General features: G+C 58.5%; 1 protein-coding gene across 1 annotated transcript in view; it reads left to right on the top strand.

Annotated features, from left to right (window-relative positions):
* The first annotated feature begins 2,196 nt into the window (after positions 1–2,196).
* Positions 2,197–26,959, top strand: part of CRISPLD2 (cysteine rich secretory protein LCCL domain containing 2) — a 62,414-nt gene continuing 37,651 nt past the window's right edge. Inside the window, exons 1-5 of the mRNA XM_082712000.1 lie at positions 2,197–2,391; positions 16,601–16,914; positions 21,809–21,927; positions 24,384–24,516; positions 24,987–25,102. Coding sequence (XP_082568126.1) covers positions 16,675–16,914; positions 21,809–21,927; positions 24,384–24,516; positions 24,987–25,102 — 608 coding nt within the window. The 5' untranslated portion in view covers positions 2,197–2,391; positions 16,601–16,674. The remainder of the gene's footprint in view (positions 2,392–16,600; positions 16,915–21,808; positions 21,928–24,383; positions 24,517–24,986; positions 25,103–26,959) is intronic.

The following is a 26,959-nucleotide window of genomic DNA, read 5'->3' as shown; positions in this document are numbered from 1 at the left end:
TGAGATGTCCTGCTGAGCTCCTGCCACGTGGGTGAGAGCTTGGACGCCCAGCCCCGCCAAACTCTCAGATGCTGCCGCCCCAGTCAACGTCTGGCGGCAACCCCACGAGAGACCCCTAAGGAAGAAACCATGCAACCCGGCCCTTCCCAGACGCCCGGCTTGCAAAACTATGAGCAAAATACTGTGGTGGTTTTAAGCCACTGTGTTCTGGGTAATGTGTTACACGGCAACAGTAACCGTAATGTCCCAGCTGAGAAGTGTTTACCAGACAAGAATGTTCACTCTGCAGCAAACCCAGACTCCCTAATCCCTCTGGGTCCCCTGGGTTAGAGGCCAAGGTCACAGGCTGTGGTCTTGCACTGCTTGAGTTGGAGTCCCACCCCCAGCACTCAATAGCCAGGTGACCCTGGGCAAGTGCCCTTACCTACCTGAGCCTCAGTTTCCCCATCTATACAACAAGGCTGACTGAAACCCCTCTGCTGGGTCATAGGCGGATGCCAGGGAAGCCCTGGGCACAGGGCCTGACACGTGGGAGTGCTTGCTGGACGTTCAAGTACCAACCGGCTTCCCGCCGTGGGAAATCTGTTTCTGTGCGGGTTTCCTTCCTTTGCGCTAGGGCAGGGACCCAGTTTCTTTCTCTCCCCCGTACCCAAAGCTTGTCGGTGCACAGGCAGTGGCAGCCAAGTGGACGAGAGCACGAGTTCAAACCCCAGGCCCTCCTCTTGGGAGCCGTGTGGCTTCTGGAAACTGTTTGCACTGCGCGCCCAGTGTCCTGATGATAACATCACCAGCCTGGGGGTAGGGGTGGGGGGTGGGGAGTTGCTGGGGTAACGCTTGTGAGGCCTGGTGCCCGAGTAGCATCTCTTCTCCCTTTGGGTTTGTCCTTTGTCAGTGGGGAACTTGTTCTGGCCGGGTTTGCTCATCGCTGGATACGCCAGTGCTTGCAACAGAGCCTGGCACACAGTAGGTGCTTAATAAGTACCACATGAATGTGGAGCTGGCACGATGCTTCAAAAGGAGGAGAAGTAAAGGGAAGGGACAGAGGGAACAGAGGGTGGCCGGGCCACTTTTATTGGCATTTGAGCTGCGCTGAAAACCCTGGCAAGCATTTTGACTTTCTGAACCTGAGCCACGCAGGCCCCGCCCACTCGCTCTCCAGCTGCTTCCCCGTGTGCTCCGACCCTTCTGGATGCCCGGATGCTTGAGCTCCCGGAGGGGGCCCTGCCCACACTGCAGAGTGCAGGGACTGGTGCCGAGTGACCCGGTCGGAGTGTGCGGAAGGAGCAGGAGACGATTCCCGGTCTTTATGCAGGGACGCGCCCCGTGAGGACGGGCGGGGTCCTCTTGCCCTTGTCCTCTCGCGCAGGGAGTCCACACTCTCCTCGAGTCCTTCACTGCCCCCAGCCGTGCTTTCTTCGCTTGCCAGCAAGGGCCTTAGGTTTACGTGTTTCAAAGTCCGTGCCTTCTGGCTCTAAATTGATTCATATTTGCTTGTGCAGATTAAGGATGTTAAATGCCTGTGGGCAAAATGTAGCTAGATTCAGGTTGCTGCTCCCCGGCCGTGGGACTGGCGACACTCTGTTCTCCAGGCCTCAGGTGTCTGATCTGTGAGATGGGATCACTTATCCCAGAGGAGATTCCTTTGGACGTTTACAGGGATGGTGAAGGGCAAGCGCCTAGGCTGCAGCATGGGTTCGTCGTTGGCACATGGGGAATGCGTGTACGTGTGTGTGCATGCGTGTGTGTGTGTGTGTGTGTGTGTGACGGGCGGGGTTTTATACCGCGGCGCAGAGGATGGGACGTGTGTATTCTGTGCCACAGTTTACAGAGCCCACACCCTTCCCGGTTTTATTTGCTCCAGTCCCGAGAGGTCACTTCCCTAGTCCCACTTTCCATTTGAGGCACAGAGAGATGGGATTCGGTAAATTTGCAAACCCCCGGTGGAAAGTGCTTGGCACGTCGCCGGGCGCGCAGCAAGCGCTCGGTGGAAAGGATAGTTCCAGGGTCCCGGCGAGGAAGCGGAGCGCGTCCTCTTCGCGAGCCCAGATCTCGGGACGCTCTGGTCCAGCCCTCCGCCCGCCCGGATCCCCGGCGCCCGCGGGAGGGGTGGGGGGCGGGGCTACATTTCCGCCGTCCTATCAGCGCCGCCGGCCTCGGGGGGGGCGGGGCGCGGAGGTGCTATAAGAGGCTGCGCGCGGGGCCCCTCCATCCACCGCATCCCTCCGCTGCCCGGGTGTGCGGAGCGCGCGACCCACCCGCTGTGGACGGTGTCCGCTGTGCCCGCCCGCTGTGCCGACCCGCTGTGCGACCGTGTCCGCCGTGTGCGCCCTGCGGCCGCCGCACGACCCGGGAGAGACGCCGGCGCGCTGGTGATTGGAGAGCCGCGCGGAGGTGAGTGACTTTCCTTCCTCTCCTCTCCAGGCTGCGGTCCACTCCGCTAACCTCGGAGGAGCTGAATTAACCGGAGCCGATACCATCTCCTGGGGCTTCCTGTGCACAGGCACTAAGCTGGGCGCGCTCCCTGTGGCTCAGAACCGGGCTCAGCCGCAGGGCCTTCCGTGCGTGGAGAAACTGAGGCTCAGGGAGACCAAGCCACTTGCTCTATACGACCTTCCCGCCAGGGAGCGAGGGAGCTGGGACTCAAAGCTGTTGTGACTGCAGGTTCCTGCTCCTTGAGCCTGGGTACCCTGACCTCCCTTCCGCAGTTCGCTAGCATCTGTTGCATTCCTGTGTACACAGTGGGCGTCAATAAATGGAAAACTGACGGCGCGAATGTGGCGGGTGGTTGAATTTTTCTTTCCATGTGTGGACGGCCAGCCAGGGTGATCCTAAGGGTACCCCTTAGCATTCTGCTAAGGTTTACTGGGCTATGCCCCTTTATTATTTTATTTGCAACAAACCTGTGCAAGGTGGCCTTTCTCTTCCCATATTTCAGATGAAGATACTGAGGGCCAGAGAGCAGGAGTGAGTTGTCCAGCTAGAGCCAGGGCTGCAGCCCAGCTCTCTCTGCTTCCAGAGCTCCATGTCCAGGTGTGGGGCATGCCAGAGTTCCTGCAGGCTTGGGAGCGCATGCTGGGTCTGTCCAGCTGGAGTGGACATCTGCATACACTCCTCGTGGGGGAAGAATGGTGCTGGAAGCTGAGGACTTGGCTCTGCCGTCCCGGGGAGACCAGCTGCCCTAGATGGACAGAGCCAGGGAGGGCCCCTTGTGTGGTGCGGACCTGGAGCCTCCCTTGCCCGGGGCTCAGCCAGTGGACAAGTCAGAAAAGGCTTAGCCCATGCCTGTTCATTGAAGTCTAACTTCACCTGGACATCTTTGAGCCAAAAGGTGAGCTGCTGCTCCGGTTGGGAGAAGCAGCTGGGAGCCTGTGCAAATGCCCAGCTTGCCTGGCAAAGTGGGTTTGTAAATGTCCACCTTGAGCGTTTGTGTGCCATGTTCTGGCAGAACCAGGTGACCCTGCCTTCCCCAGTAGGGTTATCTAGGGTCTTAATCTGCCAGGTGAGAGCCCAAAGTCCAGCAGAATGAGATGAAGGGCATGCTCTCTTCTCCAAATAGACTGAGAGGGGGGCCTTCTAAGGTGCTTTGTGTTTTGTGCCCCTGGTTTTCTGCTTCTGCCTCTGACCTGGCTGTTTCCACATGGGAAGGAGGAGCAGAAGGTGTGGGAGCTGTATTGCCGGTGGGAGGCAGGTGTGAGGCCATGCCACTTCCCTGCATTCCCCTCCCTGCCACATACCTGGGCAGGCGGCCCCTCGACCCCCATTTCACAGATGAGCAAATCGAGGCTCAGAGAGGTAAAGACCATGCAAAAGGCCCCCTAGCTGATGTGCCATGCTGTCACCTCCAGGTCTGGCTGCTTTCAAACCCTGTGCTCTCAGCTGCTGGGTCCCGCCTCCCCTAAGACAGTTCTCCTCGGGAGGGGGATGGGTGGCCGGGTGATGGGTATTAAGGACGTGTTGTGATGAGTACGGGATGTTACACACAAATAATGAATCATGGGACACGACATCAAAAACTAATGATGTACTCTATGGTGACTAACATAATATTAAAAAAAAAAAAAAAAGTTCTCCGGGCAACCAGTAACTCCACGTCTGGCCCTGAACGTCACACCAAATGCGGTGCTGTCTGAGAGGGCTTCCAGGAAAATCCATCAGCAGAGTTAAGCCCAAGCCCCCATGTTCCCAATCCTATGCACCTGGGGAGGAGAAAGCAGGTGATTTTTATTTTTTCCGGAGTTTCTTATGACGTAGGAGTGGGAATAATAACATTTATAGTCACACCAGGAGCTGAAGTTACCTGAGGCTCAGAATGGGCCAGGTGTGCCCAGGATCTACACAGATGCTCTCACGGACTCCTTTAGGGGGTGGACCTGGACCCTCTTCCTTTTTACAAGGAGGGGATGGAGTCTCGGAGTGATGAAGGCACATAAGCAACACGACAGCCAGGGCACAGAGCGGCCCTCCAAGACGGGTGCTACCCCAGACTCGGGAAGAAGCTGTTCGCCCGCTGGTCAGCTGCTTGCAGAGCCAGACGTGAGGTCAGGGCATCTCCTGCTACATGGGATCTGGATCGCCGCCCGACTTAGGGGTGGGCCTCGAGAGGTCCCAGGGCTGGGACTCTACTTGGTGGACAGGTACCCGTGTCAACGTGCGGACAGCCTCGCTCCGGGACCCACAGCAGCACCGGCTCCCAGAGCCCCTCCCTCTGAAGTGGGGAGGAGAGCTGGCTTGGCAGAGGAGGACCCAGACCCTTGGCAGACGAGCGCGAGGCCTCCGCAAGTCCCACACTTCATCCCTCCCTCCAAGATTCCTGGTTGGGTGTCTGGCCTTTTGTAGGTTGCATTTGAAAACTGGCCTTTTAGAGGCGGAACTCTCAGATGCTGACTGACCCCTTTGGCCTTGTGGGAACTGGAACATTTCTCTGCACTGTCACCAGTGTAATTTACTACGTATGGGAGGTGCCTCTGTGTCTGCTTGCTCCAGACCTAGGAGGCTTAGGAGGCTTTTTTTTTTTTTTTTTTGTAAATTCACTGGTTTTTGATCAGTCCCAGATGTGAAAACCCAGCATCACTCAAAGGGGCTGATGGCTTGTCACGAAGGGAAAATACGACACTGGCATCATTTCATTTTATCTTCAGCTAACGGAGCCGAGTAGCTGCTCAGCCCTTCTTGGGATGGGGACCCCGAGCCTCTCTCCAAGCCCTCGGTGAGGCACGCTGTGTTCTGGAACAAGAGGGTAGTGCAGATCTGGGTGGTGGTTGATGGTAGGACCCGCCATAACCTTTTTTCTTCTTTCTTTCCTTAAAAAAAAGTATTTTCACATGGTAAAATACACATAAACACAAAATTTACCATTTTAACCATTTTAAAGTGTAGGCTGCTGTGGCAGTGAGCACATTCACAGCAGTGTGCCCCCCCACCCTTGTCCAGTTCCATCACCTCCAAAGGACACCCCATAGCCATTATTACCCGTTCTCCCCTCCCCAGCCCCTGGCGACCACCAGTCCGCTTGCCATAGATTCACTTATTCCGGAAATCTCATATACATGGAATGACGTGATGCGCGGCTGCGGTGACTGTGTCTTGCGCTCAGTGTGATGCTCTCAGAGCCCATCCTCACTGTAGTGGTATCGGTGCTGTGTTCCTTTGCGTGGCCGAGTAATATTCCCGTGCGGGACCAGACCACATTTCATTGATCCATCCTTCTAGCGACGGACGTCTGGGTTGTTTCCACCTTTTGGCTGTTGTGAACCACATTGCTGTGGACATGCGTGGACTCGTCTTTGTTGGAGCCGCTGTTTGCCGCTGTTTGGGGTCCACACCTAGACGTGGAACTGCCAAGTCCCACAGTCACTTGAGGGTTAACTCGTGGAGGAAATCGTGTTCTCCCTTCTTGGCTTTGTTCTTGAAGAAACATAGACTCAGCTCATCTCATTGTGGAATAGATCAAGGCCCTCGGTGACTGCAGGGAAATCTGGGTGTTCTGGGGGAGGTGTTGACAGTCCCCCCAGGTCACGGCAGCAACTGGCGGAGAACCCCGTCTGAGGCATTACGCCCCAGACTGTGTGGCTGTGGCTGTTCATGGACAGCTGCCCCCCCTCCCCACCTTGTCAAGGCTGTGAGGACAGACGGTTTCTTGTGGTTCAGCCCCAGGCACATTTATCTTCTCTGATTGTCTCAAGTGCTGTGTCAGCGTAGACCAAAACCACAGGTTCCGGGGAAAAAATAAATTCATAATGCGGATCATGCAACTTCTGGACCATCGTTTAAAAAATATTATAAATTGTGAAATCCCACATTTTCAACCCAGATTTCTGAACTGTGTCCCATTGTGAGGGCAGAAGGGCAGTATTCCAGCAGGAAAAAGAATAGAGTTTCCATTTCATTCGTAGTCAAATGGTCCTGGGATGGAGCCTGCCCTAAAGTTCTTTCGGATTGGAAAAAACCCACTCTGATCTCTCCCGGCTTGGGAGCTGGATGGCGCCTGCCGGGACCCACTGGGTGAGAGGCTGAGAAATCCCTCCAGAGCAGAGGCAAGGAAAGGTGCTAGAGAGTGCCCCAAGCGGAGGGACCGTGTGTGTGCAAAGGCCGGGAGACGGGGAGGGGCCTGCCCTCCCCACCCCCCACGCCCCCCAGGAAAAAGACAACGGGTTCCACATGGCTGGAGTCTGGGAATCAGACCCTGAGTGGTGAGGGTCTGCCCCGCGGGTGGGGCAAGTTTGGATTTTCTTTTTTCTTTTTTTTTTTTTTTTTAGGGAGAGTGAGTGGGTATGTGAGGAGGAGGGGCTTCAGGGGGCTCAGTGTAGAGGCAGAGGGAGTGGCCGAATCCCAGGCACTCTCCATGCCTGGTGCAGAGCCCGTCGCAGGGCTCCATCTCACGACCCTGAGATCATGACCCGAGCCGAAATCAAGAGTCAGACGCTTAACCAGTGGAGCCACCACAGTGCCCCCGGGTCTGGATTTCCTGCCGCGGGCTGTGGGGCTTACACTTGAGAACGGATTACTGTGAAATGAGCAGTGTTCTCCATAGTGTGGGAAGCCATCCCCACTGGTCCCCGAGGTGACCAAGCCTGGGCACGGATGCGGCCCCAAAGGCGAATGTGGGTGGTGCTGCCTGGGCCCAGCGCCTGCCCCACACCATGGTCCCTCTCTACAGCAAAGACAGAGCAGCACCCTTGGCATAGAAGCCCGTGGCTAGCTGGCATCCGTGGCCAGCATCCGTGGCCAGCATCCGTGGCCAGCTGGCACACGCTCACTTTGTTCTGTTTTCAACGTGTGAAGTTTTACTCCTGCCTTCCATTCGAGGCAGAACTGATCATGTCCTTTGCAAATGATGATGACGGAAAATTACTTTTTCCAAGGCCGTTTCTCTGCATCCTCAACGTGGGTCACCGATACAAGTTCACGGTACGGACTAGTGGAGCTAACAGGCCGGGAGCAGGGGCAGTAGGTGTGCCGAGGGTGGGAGTTTGGGAGGTGCTCGATTCGGGTGGGACATGAGGTCGAGACTGTTACATTCTGAGGCCACGGTTGTCAAAGTGGGGTTCCCTCTCCGGGGGGGCGGCGCAGAGCAATGTCCGGGAACTTGTGAGGAATGCAGATTCTCGGGCCCTGTCCGTCCTTCCTGCATCAGAAGCTTTGTCGGGGGGAGGCCGGCAATCTGTGTTTTAACAAGGCTTCTGGCATGTTCCGGCGCAGGCCTGAACGGGACTGTGCGGCTGATGAAGGCCTGCCCTGGGGCCCCGGCACTGGGATGGGGTGGGGACCGCTGGCTAGTGGGGGCGGGTGTGAAGTTGTGTGGAAGGTTATGGATACAGGGCCTGGTGCAACCCAAGAGAAGTCACACGGCCAAACGGGAGTAAGAGCCGCGGGGCTAGGACGGCCACCTCCGTTGCAGGGTGGAGAGGCCCCCTGACAGGCTGTTGGTAGCGTCCTGGCTTTTCTTCCAGAAGAATGCCTTGTTGGCACTCATCGCTCTGGGGCCTGAGCACGTCTAGCACCTTCCTTCTAAGCACATTCACTGCCCCTCGTGCGCCCAGGAGCTTCCCAGGTAAATCTATTTGGGAACCCCAGACGCCCCCCCGCTCCAACAATGAGCAGTTCCCTCAGCAGGGCTGCAAACACAGCCGTGTGTCTGTCTTCCGGCCCCTCTCTCTCTCCTGCCCCAAACCAGCATCAACACAGCCGGTCTGTTCTCTCTGGGGGGAGCGCCCGGTGGCTGGAAACCCTGTTTATTCCCGCGAACCTTCAAGGCTTGGGCTCCGCTGGCCGTGAAGGTATTTTCAGCCTTGGCATGGCTGCACAAAGTGCCCTCTCAGACATGGGATGAACTGGGCCCTGTCTGGGAGAGTCGGTGTCTGGTCCAAGTCGGAGGCCCCCGCCGGCCGTGGGGCTTCATCGGGGCTGCAGGCTGAGCCCCAGGACTTGCCTCGGCCCTGAGCCTGGGGGGGTTGCAGCCCCGAGGGTCCTTTCCTGCAGGCTGGTGTTCTTGCGTCTCTCCTGCTTCCCCGGATCGATTCTTAGAAGAGAGAACAATTTCAGACTTAGAAAAAAAAAACAATTTATTAACGTTTCACATACCAAAGAGGAGGGAACACTCACTGGTGCCCTGGCGGGTGGCTTTTCCCCAAGTGAGAGCCCCAGCCGCCCCCGGGGCCCCTCCCACGGCCCCGCCCCCAGCAGGAACCGTTTCCCGACTTGTAAAGGCATAGGTTGCTTTTGCCTGGTTTTGAACTTGACCTGAACAGAATGGAGTCTGGCTTCTTCCGTTCGGTCTGGGAGCTCTGCCTGGGTCATTCCCTGCTGACGGGCTTTTAAAGCATAAGTGAGACCCTGTCACCATGGGCTGTACCCCTCCCCCCGCTGATGTTCCTCTTTGCATTTGGAGTAAAAGCAGGACTCCCTGTTCTTCCAGGCTCCTGGCCACCAGGCCCTGCCCTCCTCCTTTCTCTGCAGCTTTGTGCCTGGCCCCGTCAAGCCAAGACGGGGACCATCCCCGAGCCTTTGACCTTGTGGTTCGTGCAGTCTGGGGCTCCCAGACTGGAGACTTGAGCGAGACCTTGCCGTCCACCTCACCCTGAGCGGTCCCTGTCCCTTCCTCGGCCGAGAGTGACCATCCCATTCTCCGGGCAGTTTTCTCATGCCTTCTGCCTTTGTCTGGTAACTGTGATGTCTCCTCCCTCTCCTGAGGGCAGACTGTCTGGCTTGTACTTGCGGAGGACTCCCGTGGCCCCGTGAGGACTTGCCCTGGGATTTCCGTCCGCACAGCGGTGTGGAAATTCCATAGCCCGGTGCTGTAGGATTCTTGAACTGTGCATCTTCAAGCCTGGTTCAGAGCCAGGGGCCGTGACTCACCCTTACAGATACCTCCCGATACCATGAATCAGGCATTTCAGGCAGGAGCCCATTGGGGGTCAGCCCAGCCCCGTAGCCCCGAGCAGAGAGGATCTGAGCTGCTGAATTCACCCAGGAGGAAGGAAGAGTGAGCAGACTGCCCCCGCGCCACTGATTCTCTCCCCATCTTCTTACCTTCCCTCCTCATCTCTGCGAGCCATTCAGGGCCTCACTGTCGCCTTGAGGACCTGGGAAATCAGAGGCTGAGGGGCCTTCTGGACAGCCTGGGGCTACCTGGCGGAGCCGTGATTCGAGCAGATCTGACCGGACGCCCATGCTTTCCCTCGCGGCTCCGGGGCCGTTCTGGACTGCTTGTCGCTGGGACCTCATGGTCTCCTCACGTTTAACTGAAGCTTTGCTGAACATCTACACCTGGGCCAGAAGGCAGGCAAGGGGTCCCCCGAGTGGCGTCCCGGGTGTTCTGAGAATATATTAATTTATTGTCCCGTCACTTTAAAAATGACTTTTCTTATTGACTATCTAGGTTTATATTGAACACACCTGGTTTTTCATTCTTTTTTTTTTTTTCTTTTGCAAAGTGAGCTCTCCTCTCCTTTTGCCCAGGATTTTGTATATTCTCCGTGTACTATTTAAGAAATCCCGGGGCGCCTGGATGGCTCAGTCAGTTAAATGTCTGCCTTCGGCTCAGGTCGACACCCCCAGGTCCTGGGATCGAGCCCCGCCCCCCCGCCCTGCGTCGGGCTCCCTGCTCAGCGGGGGGCCTGCTTCCCCCTCTGCCCCTCCCCCGACTCACGCTCACACTCCTGCTCTCTCTCTGTCCGAAATAAATAAATAGTCTTTAAAAAAGCAATCAGATGGGTTTCCTGTAGGCTCTTGCTGGCCATCTGTCTTCGGTTGTGGACAACCCAGGGCTGGGGGTGGGGAGGCTTCAGGGAGAGAGAAGGGCCTGCCCCGGCTGTGTGCAGCCCTAATTCCGTGGGGCAGGGTTTACGGAACACGGGCTCCCGTGGAGGAGGGAGACCCCGCGGGGTCTGGTGCTCTCCCACATGTTCACCCCTGCAGGTTCTGGCCAGTCCCGGGATCTGCCCCAGACACGCTGGGGAGACGTGCTCCCCACTCCCGGCCACAGCTTCATTCCGGGAATTTGGGGTGGTTTGTGGGTATGACTGTGATCTGCCCTTGGCCTCACCAGCATTTTGAGTTCTCCTCTGTGCTCCTGGGGAGAGCCGAGCGTGGGGCACCCCTGGCCTTGCGGCTTAGCTGCTGTCACCCGGGATGGGCACGTTCCTGAATGAGCCCGGATGGCACGGGCGAGAGGGGCAGCGCCGCCCTGAGTTTGGGGAGCTGCCCCTTCGGGCCGGTGACCAGAGTGTGACGAGGCATCTGCCCTCGCAGACATTCTGTGTGAACGTGGGCAGGTTGCTTCTCTGTCTGGAACCTCCGTTCCCTCACGGCTAGGACAGGGCCCGTAATGGCCATGACCCCGTCAGCCTGTGGACCGTGGGGACGGAGGACCCACTTCGGGGCCCGCGGGTCTGCCCACACGCCCTGGAGCGGCGGGCTGTGGTGCTGTGGTGCCCGTGAAACATGGTTGTGGAGCAGCTAACCCTCGCCAGGCGTGAAGCCGGACACGGCCAGGGCCCGCCCGCCGCGGGCCGGAACCGGCTCGGTGCTTTTTGTTAAATACTCAGTTTGGGAGCCCATTACCCGCGACCATCCGCAAACACCAAATCACGGGCACTTACAGTTAACTAAGTCCTCTTCACAACGGGGGTCACGAAACTCTGACCTCACCCCGTCCTGACCTTTTACGGCGCTTCACTCTTATCTCCGTCCAATGAGGCGACGGTGTCCATCCCCTGCGGCGGAAAGACTGCACGGCAATGGCCATCTCACGTCTTTCCAGAAATCCTGCAGTCAGGGATCTCCCACGGGTTGCTTGAAATAGGCCACCGTGGGAATATTTGTGCCGGGGGAACGGGCAGACGCCACATACCAGGGTGATTTTTACTTTTGGGACTGTCAGTGTTCGGACATTTGCCAGCATACACGGGTTCCAGCGCTGAGGAAGCCCGCGGACGGAAGGAGCAGGTGTGACAATGACAGCGAGCGCTAGGGCTCCTGCTGCTTCCCAGCTCAGCCGAGACTCAGCCCCCGCAGGAGCACGTCGGCAGTCATGGCACGTGAACTGGGTCATTGTCACCGATGGGAGTGACCATGAATGCACGTACGGGCAGTTCCTGGCCAGAGAGTCCACACGAATGCCCCAGACCTGGTTCATTTTTATTGTAATTTTTTAACGATTTTATTTATTTATTTGACAGAGATCACAAGTAGGCAGAGAGGCAGGCAGAGAGAGAGAGAGGAGGAAGCAGGCTCTTCGCTGAGCAGAGAGCCCGATGTGGGGCTCAATCCCAGGACCCCGGGATCATGACCTGAGCCGAAGGCAGAGGCTTTAACCCACTGAGCCACCCAGGCGCCCCTCATTGTTGTAATTTTTTAAAGTTTTGACGTGCCCGACTTGGGGCCCACACTCACAACCCCGAGATCAAGAGTCGCACGCTCTACTCACTGAGCCGGCCGGACTCCAGACCTGGTCTGGAGAAATCTGGGAGAAAGTGGTTATGGCTCAAGGCAGGTCCTGAGGAAAGTGCGTTTCGAATTTAGGGCACAGTTTTTAACCCCCGCACGCATGAGGTGTTTAATATGCTGTTTAACAGTTAGGTTTTTGCGTCAAAGCAGAGGTGGGGCTCTGAGATAAGGTCATGAAGAGAGACTCGGCATCATTAACCCCGGCCTTCTAGAAACTTTTTCACACAACGCCTCTGGGGCACACACAGCATCGCCATCCTCCTCAGAATAGCGACCCCTTACGAAGCACCCACACTCGTGCTCCAACCGGGCCTCAGGTGAAAGGACACTGCTTTCCGGAAGCTTCCTGGCGCCGGAGCTCGTCCGCAGACCTGCCTGTCTTGTTCACTGCTGAATCGCCGAGGTCAGACGAGCCCTGTGATGCCCGGCTACCTCACAGACGTGGCCCCAGGGGCCCCGAGCAGGGACACGCCACGCAACCAGCAAGGGGCTGCATCACGCGTTGACTCAGCCAACGTTCTGGGTTGTTCTGGGCAGGCCCGCACCGCGCGGCATCCTTGCTCAGCTCTCCCGACCTCCTCGGGAAGACGCGACCACACATTCATTTCTTAAATATTTACTGGACACCGACGTGTCAGTGTCAGATGTGGGCCGTTCGGTGGCCAACGAGCCGACGGGTCTGGGGCTGGTGGGGGCTGGGCGGGTGCGGTGTGATTCAGCCGTGACCCTGGAGCTGGATCGTAGCTGGAAGAGCCGGAATCCGTCGGGCTGGCCCGGGGCAGGGAGGGGGCAGGGAGGGGGCAGGACGGGGCCGCGGGATGAGCTGTGGGAACAGCATGTGCAGGAGGGAAGAGCTCTGGCACAGCTTGGAGCTGCCGGCCGACAGACGCAGCGCCGAGATCCATCTTCCTGGCAGAATCTTCCAAACACAGGCAGGGCCCTGCGGCCTGACGAGCAGAGCCCCGGGCACGCCCCCTTTCTCTCCCTTGCTCTGGAGAGGCGGGTTTGGGGGCGGCCTTGCCCGGGAGGTAACCCTGAGGAGACGGGGGTCTGCTGATCCCACAGAGCCCTGGCAGGGGGCGCGGGGGCTACAGAAACTCAGTTCACATCCTGGCGCCTCCTCTAACTGGCTGCAGGGCCTCAGCCGCACCAGGCAGTGTGTCCTGGACTCAGTTTTCTTTTCTGTAAAATGGGGTTGGAAATCGCCACCTCCCTGGCAGACTCCAGGTGCATTTGCGAGCTCTGGGCAGTGCTGTAGGAATCTGATGTTCTGTGGCTTTTGTTAGCCAGCCTGGAGTCTCGCCGTGGGCCCTGGGGCCTGAAAGCCCCACTCCCCTCCCCACCTCCCTGGTGGCCTGACATTGGGTACGTTGTCACAAGACCTTGGCATGTTGGTGTCAGGGGTCAGAGGTCAGCTCAGCATGTGAGAGTCACAGGCACGGCGACCCAGAGAGGCTGCATGTGTGCCAGGCCCGGGGATGGAGGCCTGTCTCGGTGAAAGGTCGCCATGATGTAAGGTTTCAGTCCCCTGGGGGTGACGCACGGGTGTCTTCTCACCGCCAGGAACCACCGTCTGTCCCAGAGGTTGGTGCGCTGTCACCGGGTCCCCTTCCCCACAGGCTGTGGCTGGGCTCTCCTTCAGGAAGCCCACCCTCAGGGAGGCAGGGCAGCATCAGGAAAGGGCCCTGGGACAGCACGGGCTGTGTCCCAGCGCTCGGTTTCTGCTCGCCAGCTGTACGAATTCGGGCCTTCTGGACACGGCAGAGGCCTCAGTCTCCTCTGTAAAACGGAAGCAGGACAGCCCGAGCCTCCGAATCACCGGTGGGTGAGAGGAGAAATCCAGGGAGCGGCGCACAGTAGGTCTCCCTCAGTGTCAGCCTCCCCAGCCGCTCGGGGTCTGTACTTGTCCCTGGGAAGCGCTACGCAGCCCCGGACTTCGCACGTGCCTCATTTGAAGAAAGGGTTTTAATTGTCTGATCGTGGGTGAGAAAGGGGCTCAAGGGTTTAGGTCCTAAGTTCTGGTTGAACTCTTGGGGTGCAGAAGCTGGAGGGACTGCCCAGGCCCCGGCTGCTGGCGACGCCCCAGCGAAGTGGGCCTAGGCCTCCTGATTTCCCGTGCCCCCCATGCCCCTTCCCCACAGTGGCCAGTGGGGAATTGGGTCCATAGTCCTGTTTATCCAGTATTTTCTCATACTTCTGGAGGCCTGAGCCCCCTCTGTGGGCAGGGTGGCTGTCCCCTGAGGCCTCTGTCCTCGGCCTGTGGACACTGCCTTCTCCCTGTGTCCTCACACGGCCCTTCTCTGGGGGCGTCTGCGCCCCAGCCGTCGGACGGGACCAGGGTCCACCTAATGACCTCCTTTTAATTTAATGAAATATAGTCACACTCGGAGGTGCTGGGAGTCCGGATCCCAGCCTGTGAATCTGGGGGGGTCACAGCTCAGTCCCGAGCAGCACCGTGCAGGGTCCCGGGAGGAGAGCTGCCGGCCCCTCGTCCTCACGGTTCTGCTGAAGCCTTCGTGGTGTCGCTAAGCCTAGACTTAGCAGGAGTGGGATGATTTGGGCCTGGCTCCTCCCCTGCAAGGACCCCCAGGCCCCCTGAGCTCTGGCCAGGCCAGACCAGTCTCAGAACCTGGGGTGCACGGGGTGTGCTTCCCGATGCCGTGAGCTGGGAGACCCAGCGCATGTCTGCCCCCGAGGCTTTATGAATTCTCTGTGGGGCCTTGCAGACAAGCAGCCTACTGTCAAGTGCATGATGAAGGCCGTTTGTCTTGTCTTTTGGAGTAAGGTCTCGCCCGCTGGAAGGGTACCCTTGGGACCAGCAGTTGCTTCCTTGTCTCCTCATGCTTTGGGATTTTGTTTCCTTTTGTCATTGATATTTTTAAAAACCAGAGCTGTCCAAAGGATAGCATGGGCTCCCCGCCCAGGCCCGACCCCTGCAGTCCCCCTCCTTGGGGTAGTGCTTTGCAGTTCTCCCTACATAGCCTGTGCCCCTAAAGTGAACAGAGGTGGACAGTTTGCCCTCTTTGCTTGAGATTTTAAAAATACAAATAATACGTGGAAGATCAAGAGGAGGGTCCTCACATGCTCCTTCTCAGTTCCCCTTCCCTCACCCTGGAATCAGCCCGCACCGTGAACCTGGCCTGGTTCAGGTGTGGTTTTACTACATAAACACATACATGCCCCAAGTACACATATGTTCACACAGACAGACACGTGTATGTGTGTATATGTATAAAATATGCACATATAATACACCTAGATGCATGTATGTCTACATTCATGTACACCCATAAGTTACACAAACTATAGTCTGTGGGTTTTAAAGTTGGTGTAAATAATACCTGGCATCATTCTCTCCAGTTTACTCTTCTGACCCAACCTTGGATTTGGGACTTGGTCATGCAGACGCTCACACGGCTCGAAGTTGTTCCTTTTTCTCTGCTGTGTAATACTCCACCTGACTGCCCACTGTCTATTTACCTGCCCCCAAGGAGAGCTGTTTGAATGGTGCCCACCGGAGATTGAAACCCCACCCAGGCTTGAGTCTGGTGGACTCACAGTCGAGTCCTCGGGAGCGATTCCGCTTCACGCCTTCGGGGGTGTGCTAGCCCTCTAGCTGCCACGGACCCTGTGCGGTGGTGACGCCCGGCAGCTGCTCCCCGACGGTGGTCTCTGCTCTCCCTGCGTCACGGAGGGCAATCCAGCGTCAGTGTCTCGGCATCTGTGCCAGCCTGGCCTTCTGCGGCTGGGAAATGCTCATATATGGCGGTGCGACTCCTCCTGGAGCGAGGTCGGGACCCCAGGGGTCTGCGTTACTGGTTGGAGTCCCCGGGGGGCAGGCAAGCACGCACACATCCTTCTGTGCCGTCCCAGCCCCGAGGCGCTGCCCCAGAGGGAACTCCCCTCGAGGGGGGCTGCGTCTCGCCTAGTCGGGAGAATGCCGGGCGTCCCCGCTGGGTGGTGGCTATTTTTGTCCAAAGCATGGCTGGGTCAGGACCCTGGAGAGTTTCCAGGGTCAGAGTGGGAACTGCCCCATTCCCATGGCTGCTTGGCTGCACGCTCAGCCTCGCACGGGTCCCTCCCTGCCCCTCCGCGTCCTGCCCCTGACGATGCTTCTGCTGGCTGGTGTCTTGCAAACCCAGCCAGCTCAGCCCGTGAGAACTGGTCACGGCTCCTGTGGGGGAAGGCGGAGAAGCCTTGATGGGAGGACGGGACCCCTCGGTGTCCCAGACGGGTCAGCCCCCCGGTGGGGTTCCGCAGCCCCTTCCCCCAGCTCCTCACGCTACCTGTGCCCGGCACCGCCCTGCAGTGGGGGGCTGGGGTGGGGGGGAGGGGCTGTGGTTTTCCTTGGCTCTCACCCCACCCTGGGTGGGAGCTCCCCGAGGCGAGGCTCAGGGCCTAGTAGCCCAGTGAAGGTCCCGTTTCTTATGGACTCTGCCATGGAGGGCAAGCACACTCCATCAGCCTGCGCTGGCTTCTTGGACCCTCTGGGTTCATCTAGGGCGCAAGGGACCTCGGTCACCGAGCTTCTGTGAGCCTCAGTTTGTGTGTCTGCAGAGTGGTGGGGGGGGTGGCTGTTCACGGGTCAAGCCCAGGCTGGAGCTGGTTTAATACTGACCGACCTCTTCCCCCACTACCCTCTGCTTCCCTTCAGAGCTTCCACGCCCCGGCGCTGCCTTGGGAGCCCAGCCTGCTTGTCACCCCCGTCCTCGTGGCCTGCGTGGCACCATGAGCTGTGTCCTGAACAGAGTCGTCCCCTTGGGGCTGGTGCTCCTGGTTTGCGGAGCCCAAGGCGTTTTCCTGCCCAACATCACTCAGTTGGAGAAGCTGCTCAGCAAATACCAGCAGGACAAGCCGCACTCCCGGGTCCGGAGGGCCATCCCCAGCTCGGACAGGGAGGAGATCCTCATGCTTCACAACAAGCTCAGGGGCCAGGTGTACCCCCCGGCCTCCAACATGGAGTACATGGTAAGTGCAGGTGCTCCCGGGGCGGGGCGGCCTGGGGTCCATCTGCTTTTGTCTCCAGGGGCAGGGTGTGGTGGGCTCAGGGCCTCCTGGCAAGAGAGGGTCCCCTGCCTCTGTTCCTGACACCAAAACGGCACTCGTGAGTTCCCCGGGCCGCGGAGCCCAGCCCAGGGCCCCGCCCTTGGCGCTCCCCTGGCAGTGGGAGGTCTGTGCGCTGGGCTTTGGCGAGTCCATTCACCTGGATGTGTCCACGGCCCCCACTTTGCGAATCTCCTTCTCATGGTTCTGGGACGGTTTGATGACGTCATGTGGTAAAATGCCCTGCCCCAGAGCCCCCCCCCAGGGGCCAAGGTCACCGTCGTCACTGAGCACCTTGGTCTTCATCTGGCCCGTTTGGCCGCCCTCCTCCGTCTGAGCGGCAGCAAGGCCGAGTCCCTGAGAGTTGGGGTGTCTGTCAGCGAGGGGCTGGCAGAGAGGGGGGGCCGTGGAGGGTGTCCCGTGAGCCGCCTGGGGAAATGCCGTGCGTAAGGAGCCAAAGGGCAGCCGGCCCTCCAAGTCCACGCCTCTGGCCCTGCCTCCACGCACCCCTGTGTCTCTGCCAGCAGCGCTTCCTACCCTCCCGGCCCTGCGATGCACCTGCTGCTTTTCTCCCATTTTATAGACCAGGAAGCTGAGGCCTGAGGTCAGAACCGGTCGTGGCAGAACGGACTGCAGGACCCAGGCTCACAGCCATCGTCCCGTGCCTAGTTTGAGCCTTGACACCCCTACTGCCGCTGCCCACTTCCTTCTGGCCAGCCTGCCCCCCAACACCTTGATCTGCCCCGGGGCTCATCACCTCCCACGTTGCCCCCCGATGGCCTACCCTGAGCCCTGCCTCCTGTTCCCTTCCCGACCTTCGGGAAACGTGTCTCCTGCTCGGGAGCCCCAGGGCCCTCTGTGCCCAGGATGGAGCCCACGTGCCCTGCCTGGAGCTCAGGACCTTCCATCTCGAGCTCATCTATTCCGAGGGGCCGGTGGGTGTTCCCGGAAGAGGCCGCCAGGCCCTCCCTCCCCCAGGAGTCCTGTCCCCACCTCGTGCCTTATCCCATCATAGACGGGACCCAGCTCCTTTCCCTCCTCTGGACCCCACTGTCCCCTTTCATGCTGCCCTGTGCTCCGTGGCAGGGTGCTCGCGATCAGGGACCCTCCCCTGTGCCTGGGAGCCCCTCACTGTCGCCGTCTCTGCCCTCATGAGGTGGCCTGTCACCATCTATACCACAGATGAAAGGCTTGCCCTTCTGGGCAGACACCCTTGGAGCAGGGCTGTCCTTTGGGAACTCGTCACAAAACCATTTCTTCTTTCCCCGAGGAACGTCGCCCAGGCGCTTCCTCTGAAGGGTTGTGCTGATCTTAGGAGGAAGACTGGGCACCCGTTCACAATACTGATGCATCAACAGCTGGTGCAGCCCTTTTTAGGGTTAAAGGTGTAGAGAATTAGAGTCGAATTCTTTGTGACTTTGGGTGTGGACTCTTCCCCCGTCCTTCCGTGGACCTGGTGGTCTGGCTCGGTCCCCGGGGGGTGGGTGGGGGAGAAGGACACTGTCCGCCTCCCCGGACAGCTGGGCCTTCCTCCTGGCTCCCTGCCACCCCAAGGCCCTCTATGGTGCCCGCCTTGGAGCAGGGGATTCTCCTTGCCCTGGAGCTTAACCGAGTCCCAAACGCCCCAGGATCCCGGCTGCTCCCCGCCTCCTGTCGGGAACAGGCTGATCCCCTCTCTGCTCTGTGCTTGTCCAGGGGCCTGTATGGAAGGTTCGGTGCAGGGAGCAGGGCTCCCGTGGGCAGCCTGGAACGAGCCTGCCACGTTTTCCTGTTTGTTTATTTTGTGTTATTTCGGGATTGAAGCTGGGATCTGGGTCCTTACGTCTCAATGGCCTGCATGTCAGGGAGGCTGAGTGTTCGTGAGTGTTGTTGGGGCCTCCTCTGAGCAGGGGCCCCGAGGCTGGGGAGGTAGCCTGAGGCCCAGCCCCTCTGCCCCGGGCCTGCCCATCTGCTCGCATCTCCACCCAAACAAGGGGCACTCATTTGAGAAAGTGTCTTGAAAATCCAGCTCCCTGCTCAGCCCCGCCTGCTGGGGCTTCAGTTGGATCCTTTGAAATAGCTTTAGCCCTGAAAGGTGGATTTTAAAATTCCAAAGAGTTTAGACACCCTATTTTGAGTTTTTATAGGTGGACAGGCTCTGAAGCCAGCCTTCCTGGGTTTAGGGGAGCTGCCACTCACTTGGCCGCTGTGTGACTTCAGGCAGATTAGTTGGCTCTGTGTTAATGTCTCCTCACCTGCACAGTGGGGACAATAAAAGTACCTTTCTCATAGCATTGTTTGGAGGAGCTGATGAGATAATGCATAAGTACTAAATAAATGTTAACTATATTGTTGCTATGACTATTTTAGTAACTTGTTATCTTAACCAAGTGGGACCGGCACTTGGTGATGGCATGCAGAGCAAGCTGAGAACTCCTTGGAAGCCAGATCAAGCTGGGTTGTTAAAGTTCTAACTTCTGCTGTGTGACCTTAGGCAAGTTGCTTAACCTCTCTTAGCCTCAAGAAGTTTTGTGTGTGTGTGTGTGTGGTTTTTTGTTTTTGTTTTTATCTGCAACAATGGGAAAATATAACATACCTCAGGGGCTTAGTCCAAGAATTAAATAAGAAAGTGGTGCTAAGAATGTTCTCTGGCAAATGGCAGGTGTTCAGGGACAGGGCCTAACCCTGCCCCTGGCACATAGTAGGTGCTCAAGGACGTTAATTTCCTTAGTATCAAAATACAGTTTGCTGAGAGCTGCCCTGCACCGTGCCCGGGAGCTTGATGCCTCTCGTTCAGCTTGCCTCCAAATCCTGTTCCGGCAGCATCGTTAGCCTAGATGGGGAAACAGGCTCAGAGACGTGAAGCCACTTGTCCACGGTCACACAGCCAGCAACCGGCAGAGCCTGGCCCCGCGGATAGGCTCCCCTCACACAAACACTCTCGCCAGTGCCCCCCAACTGCCCAGGTCTTTCCCTCCTTCCCTCGGTCTCCCTCTGGGGGTAGAGAAGGCCCACCTGTGCCTGTCTGCGGTCTTCCTACGAGCCGGGCTCGGCTGGAGCAGAGGAGGTTGGGAGGTGAAGGGCAGGCCCGAAAGGAGGCCTTGAATGCAGGGAGGGGAGAGAGCTCTGTCCTTGTTGGGCTGTGTCCTCTGTCTCCAGCCAGAATTTCAGAAGCCCTTAACCCCCAGCCATCTGCCAGGACCCTCCCTACCGCCCCTCCCACTGAGCTGTAGAAAACGTTATGGACCCAGACCAAAGGCACACAAGGTTCACGTTGATCAGAATAAACACTGAATTTCTGAGAAGCCAGTGGGCCTTGGGGTGGGGTCAGCGCCTGCACGGGGTCTGCCCTGCCTCCCTGGACTTTGGGAAGGGCCTTGGCTAGCCACGGCCAGAGGGATCTCGGTGCTCCTCCCGCCCCCGCCGCCCGCCCCTCGCAGCGGACGCTGTCTGTTCCGTCCTTGCTTAGAGATGGAGTCACCAAGTTGGTCTAGGTAGTTGGTTTGGAAGCGGGTGAGCCACAAGTCTGAAAGGCGGGAAGGCGGAAATCCAACGTCACGGGATACTGTGGGGTCTCCGGATGGGAGTGGGGGCTTGGATCGGGTACGTAAAGGGAGCAGCAGGAGAAGCCCCCAGCAGAAGGCAGGCCTGTCCCCTCTGCGCTGCAGGCTGTCCCGGGCTTGGGAGAAGGATCCCAGGCAGAAGGGACACAGAGCCTGGTGGGCACGAAGGTGGCGGGGGTGGGGGGCACTGTCAGCAAGAGTGGAGTCTGACGTCAGAACGGACCCGGGAGGTCCTGTGCAACCGAAGCAGGGGTTGTGCCCAGGGTGTGACCCAATCCACAGAGGCGTGTGCCCTAGGCCAGGCGTCGGCCCTGGACGTTCTGAGTGTCTGGCGTTGAGGCTGGGAAGAGGTGGCCAGGTGGACGTGCGGAGGCGCTCGACTTCAAGCCATGCCGTCCTGGGAGCCACAGCCAGCGCCACCAGTCTCCCATTCCCGGGCACGTCCCAGGACCCTGCCTGCCTGTCTCTCCGCGAGCACCTACTGCGTGTGCGGGGCTGGGGCTCTCCCGAGAGGGAACAGCAGTTGCTGGCCTGCCTGCGAGCCGGGGCATCTGCCTGATGACCGGGAGGAGGCGGGACAGCAGCTGGCCGGAGGGCCGCTTGGCATCTGTCCCGCCGCAGAAGAGCGGTGACCCCGCTGCTTTGTTCACCGTGTTCCTTCCCGGGGAGCTATGTGCGTCCCCGGGCCAGCTGGGAGGCAGGCCGGGCGGCGCAGCCGGTTTCAGATCCTCTGGCCCAGACCCTGCCCTTGCCCCCACCCCTCCCCCCGCCCTGATGCAGGGTGGGCTGGGCCGCAGGAGAGCCCGATGGGCCGAGGCCAAGGCATTTTTTGCTCCCCCCACCTTTTTTTTAGAACAGTAAAATGCATAAATCATAAAATTCACTCTTTTGATGACTTTGAAGCCTACAGTTCTGTGGTGTGAAGCACATTCGCGGGGCTGTGCCGAGGCCACCGCCATCAGCGGGACTCAGGCGTCTTCCCGTTTCACCCACGAGGAGGCAGAGGCCACAGGGTGGGCTCGCCCGTCTCCCAGGCAAGCGGGAGCCCCGCGCAGTAGCTTCGAGGACGGCCGTGGGCCAGGCTCCCCCGAGATCCCTGCGGCCCTGCCCCTTCCCGCTGGCCGGGTCAGGAAGCCATCCAACCCCTGCATGGCCCCCAGAGTCCAGGAACGGAGCCTCCGGGCGCCACGCAGGGCCCACGCGGGGGGTGCGTGGCTGCAGGTTTGGTCCTTGTGCTCATCCTTGACTCTGGGGGGCCGGGTCTGCTCTCCCTGCAGACTTGGGACGAGGAGCTGGAGCGGTCGGCGGCGGCGTGGGCTCACGAGTGCATCTGGGAGCACGGGCCCACTGGTCTGCTGGTGTCCATCGGGCAGAACCTGGCTGTCCACTGGGGCAGGTAAGAGCCGTCGCGGTCCCCCCCCCCCTTACGTGTGAACCAGCTGCCTCTGCGGGCACCTGCCGTGTGCCGGCCTGGGTGCTCGCCGTCCATGGCCACGGTTAAGTCTGCAGGAACCCCTGAGCCATTTACGTGTGGGTGAACATGCTCAGGGCCCAAGGGCACTTCTGAGTAGTTGTAAAACGGACGCGAGCCTGCTCGTTGGCTCCAGACACTGACCCCCGGGCTTGGGCTTTCCAGCTTGGGGGCCCCAGTGTACCTCCTTGAAAGGATTCCTGAGCCCGTTGCAGCAGGGTCGGGGGGACACTGGAATGTTGGCCTTGCTGTGCTGGGTCAGGGTATCTTCTCTGCCCCCCGCGTCTGGGTTCTGCTCCTCCTCCAGGCCCAGCCAGGTTCTGCCTCGTGAGCAGCTGCCCTCCCCTCGCCCTCCTCGTCCAGCCTCGGGGAGGCTCCCCCTCACCATCGAGGCCCTCTGGCCCGGAGGAGGCCCTTGAACGTGGCCTCTAAGAGGTGCCCACCTGAGCACCCACCCGGCCGAGGGCTGGTTTCCTCAGGGGACGTGGGGAATGGGCCTTTGCTCTGTGCAAACTTGCCGACTGACCAGACAACGTGGTGCGGACGCGGGTCCTCCGGGGCCGGACCCAGGGCTGGCCGGGGGCTCACGCCCACTTGTGCTTTGCTACCTCGCTGAAAAGTCGCCCAGGACTTGAAGTACAGGTCGCCCGACTCACAGCCCAGACAATCCCCAGCCCCGTAAGCACCTGAGTTCCGTGCGGCTGTGAGCCGTCCACTTGCTTTAGGTCAGTGTCTTTCTGGAACAGAACCTAGCCAGTGTCGTGAGGGGACCCAGATGGGCCCCGGTGGAAGGGAACCCACACCTGTTATTATTATTATTATTTTTGGTCTCCTGCTGAATTCTGCTTTTTATAAAATCAGCCTTCCGGTGGCATGAAAAGAAAACGCCTACAGGGAGAAAACGCAGCATTCCGCCGGCCTGGCTTGGCAGCTGGAATATTCCTGGACTCCTGTGTAGCCTCTGGCTCTGGGCCGCATATTTTTTCATCGTGGTAACGGTGGCCAGGACAGCCTTGAATTCTTTCCCTCCTTCTCATCCACGATCAGACCCGTCGTTTATTCCGTGGCCGTCCTGCGGATCCTTCGGGCCGTCAAGGCTGCCTTCGGGCCGTCAAGCCGACCGGCGGAAAGTTAGCCTCTCCGTTCTTGGAGCTGGTCCTGCTGTGGCTGTGTCAGGCTTAGTGCTGGGGCGGATGGTGCAGAGCACACCAAGATCTTGCCCCTGCGGGATCCACAGTGCCGACCTGCTTTCCCCAAGAGACCCCCTGATTCTCTGGGCCCCCATAGCAGCCTGGCCATGGCGCTCCGGGGACACGGATGGGCATGGGTGTCCCCACGAAGCCCTGTGGCTCTGTGGCTGTGCAGCCGCCAGCGACCTTCCCCAAGCCAGCCCCGACTACGTCACTGACCACCGCCAGGCGCTCTGGGCTGTGACAGTAATTGTTACAAGACCTCTAACTGCCCGCCTCCCCGCAGGGCTCTCAGACACGGCCAGAGCCCTTGTGTCTTCTCTCTTTATCGAAACCGCTTTGTTTACACGTGCTGGGGCCGCTGACCGGAGATCTGTGTCCAGTTTGTTTTCTTTCCCGGGAAGAAAGCAACGATGCCAGCCCGGACGGGTGGGGCCGTGGCCACCCATGGTGATGACCAGCGTGGGGGAAGGGGAGGGCTCAGGGGTTAGACTTGAAATAGAAAGTTCTGGAAAGGGCTTGCCCATGTGATGGCAGAGCTCTGCTTCTCTGCAGGTTTCTGTACTTTCCGTTTAGTTCTATTTCTATTATTTATTTTCGACCTTGTATCTGAGTCCTTGCGTCTTCCCCCTGCCGCCCGGCAGGTGAGGAATGAAGCCAGCCACGACGGTATGGAAACGTTCGCCTCTAGGCTCCCCCGTGTGCCCTGTCCCCCATCGCGGGCTGGTTTTGCCCCTTTTTAGATGTTCCCTGGCGTCCCATCCGTGCATTAGCTGGATGGTTACTTACTTGCTGTTTTTCTCTGCATTGACTTGAAAGGGACTCATGTCATCCATCAAGTTGTTTTAAAGAATCACACCTGGGAAATAAGGGGCTTGTGGGCATAAATACGTAATTGTAATATAAGCAGTGACTTGTTGGGGGCCAGGCAAACGTTTCCTGCATACACAGGTGGAGTGTGGGCCTCCCAGAGACACTCCTGGAACCCAGGCACTCCGGGAATGCCCAGGGGGGGCTCCTTGTAAGTTTGGGTTCTAGGCACTTACAGCAGGTCCTGGGCCGGATTTGGGGCCACTCATGCACAGCAGCCCTGTCCTCTAGCCTGCCCTACGGACGGCTGTGCTGCGAGCCGCGGTCTCGGTCTGTTGGGTGGGTGGAGGCCGGGACGTAACCAGCTGGTCTGCCCCGCAGGTACCGCTCTCCTGGCTTCCACGTGCAGTCGTGGTATGACGAGGTGAAGGACTACACCTACCCCTACCCCCACGAGTGCAACCCCTGGTGTCCGGAGAGGTGCTCTGGGCCCATGTGCACCCACTACACACAGGTAAGCCCCGAGGCCCTCGCCGCGACCTCAGCCCAGCACCCCCAGGCCCCGTCACTCAGCTGGCCCTTCGGGCCTGCTCCTCGGTGGGAAGACTCCACTCTCTCATTACCATCATGTTTCCCTTTAATTTGCTGTTCCTCAAAGTCCGGCTGTTGGGCCGAGCGTGGGTTTGTGACACAAGTGTAGAAACTGGGAGTAAGCTCTAGAAACTTGTGTGGCAGTCCTCTGTCGCTGGCACATTTTCCTTGTGGGTGATTGGTTTCTGTTTGGGGTGTGTGTGTGCGTGTGTGCGCGCGCACATGCGTGTGTTTAACAAACATAAGGATCTTCAGGGATTAGGGAAAAACTCTGGTCCATCACCCCTTCACAACATACACCCTTTTAGGGCCAGCGCCCTGGAGATCCAGGCCAGACTAGGTTGCCCTGTTCTGCCTTGGCGGGGTTCTGACATGTGGCTGTCATCTTTTCAGATAGTCTGGGCCGCCACCAACAAAATTGGCTGTGCTGTGAACACCTGCCAGAGGATGAACGTTTGGGGAGATGTTTGGGAGAATGCGGTCTACCTCGTCTGCAATTACTCTCCAAAGTAAGAACAAGTAACATGGTTGTCTGGGTTGGGATGCATTGTCCAGCCATGGAGGACCCAAGGGAAGTTGGATTAAATGGTGAGGTCTCTTCGTAGTTCACATAACAAGACATCTAGCGATTGGTGCATCCAGTTAAGCTTAAAAGCTCAGCAGTGTCCATGAGGACTCAAGCTCTTTCTGTTTCCCTGCTGTACTAGCCTGTCCTCATGGTTCCAAGATGGCTGCAGAGCACCGGGCATCACATCTTCCCAAACTAAAGGGACAAGAATGGTAGTAAAGGGCTTTCTCTTGGCCTTTCTCAGCCCTGGCCCACTTTCTCCTTCTGTCATTGGCTAGAACTAGACTGTAAGTGCACAGATGGGCGATGGCAGGGGAGGCTGAGACTTCCCTAATGGTTCCATGAATGAAATTGCCCAGTTGGCTTTGCAAGTCATCTTCTGGGGCTCCCAGAGCAAATCAGAAGCTGGAGTAGCTGTTGGCTGGCCAACCGTGGGGTGTGTCATAGCCAGTGGGATGAAAATACAGCAGCAGATACCACTCTGGGAAATGTATTCACGCTAAACCTAGTTTTTGCATTTTTATGATTTCCCTTCTAGAAAAGACCATACTGAGCCTGTGTCTTAGCCCCCTTTCTCCTCAGAGCAACCTGATGTCATCAGTGGGCCATTTGTCCCTCTATTGACTTACCTCCTTTGCTCATCAAATAATATACTACTTTTCACAGCATGGCCCTCCCCGTGTACAGCCTGTGGTTTGCTCTCCAGCCACAGGGCTGGCTCCTGCCCTCGCACTGGCCCTGCACACAGGATGCCCTCACAGCATATTTGCTCAGGGACTGAATGAAACGAAGATGACCTCACTCATTTGTTTTGGGTCAGGAGCAGCCATGAGGAGGTGGGATGTGGGGGAATCGCTGAGGTCAGGAGGAAAGAGATCGTCTGTCGTGCATCTAGCACGCCCATGCTGGCCGTGTCTCAGCAGCCCACAGGCCCGCGTGAGGGCAGGTGGATTAGGTCACTGCTGGTGGGAAGGGGAACACCCGCCCCGTGGAAGAGCAGTAACTGGCCCCCTGGGGCGGGGTCCCCAGCAGAGTGGCCAGTGGGGCATGATGGATATTTCGATTCGACTCTTTGTATAAAAAAAGAAAGAAATACACCTGAAGATCCGATCAGAAACAGAATCTGTCTTTCTTAGCACCCAGCTGTCTTCTTGAAAAACAGAAAACGTAGGGATGGTACCCATGTCTCAAGTGTGCAGCCCGATACACCCCACACGTGTCTACATGGGCCAGCCAGCATGCGTGGCCATGACCAAGGGCCAGAGGCCATGAGTCCCAGGTGGAGGCAGGGTGTGCCTCTGGGTGCTGGTGGTTCCCTTCCTCCCTGTGTCGTGACGTGGCCGTTCTTCTGCGTGTGTATAGAGAGGGAGCAAGGGAGAGAGTAGGGGCTCCCCAGGGTCCCCTCCCTTAGGGACACTGATCCTGGTGGGCGGGAGCCTCATCCTGTGACCTCGTCGCCTCACTCACCTCCTGGCACACCCTGTCTCTACACACAGCCATCTGGGGGTTAGGGCTTCAACGTGGCCATTAGTGGGCGGTGGGGAGACACACACTGGGTCCCTGTGACACGTGTGTACCCCTGTAACTACCACCATCGACATCCCTCTGCACTGGTCGGTGTCCACTTCGGACCCTCACGAGAATGGACCAGACCCGTATGCCCTTTCTTCCCCTGTATCTCCTGCTCAGCGCCGTGCATTGGAGATTAATGCATAGTGTTTTCTGTCCAGTGGGCCATTCTGACAGCTGTGTAGCCAAGAGTCGGAGCCCCTGGCCGTGCAGGACGCTGAGTCAGGTG

Source organism: Mustela nivalis (genome assembly GCF_964662115.1).
Source record: "Mustela nivalis genome assembly, chromosome: 18".
In the NCBI taxonomy this organism is placed as follows: Eukaryota; Metazoa; Chordata; class Mammalia; order Carnivora; family Mustelidae; genus Mustela; species Mustela nivalis.
The sequence above is the reverse complement of the archived record's forward strand: the minus strand, read 5'-3'. Positions and strand labels throughout refer to the sequence as shown.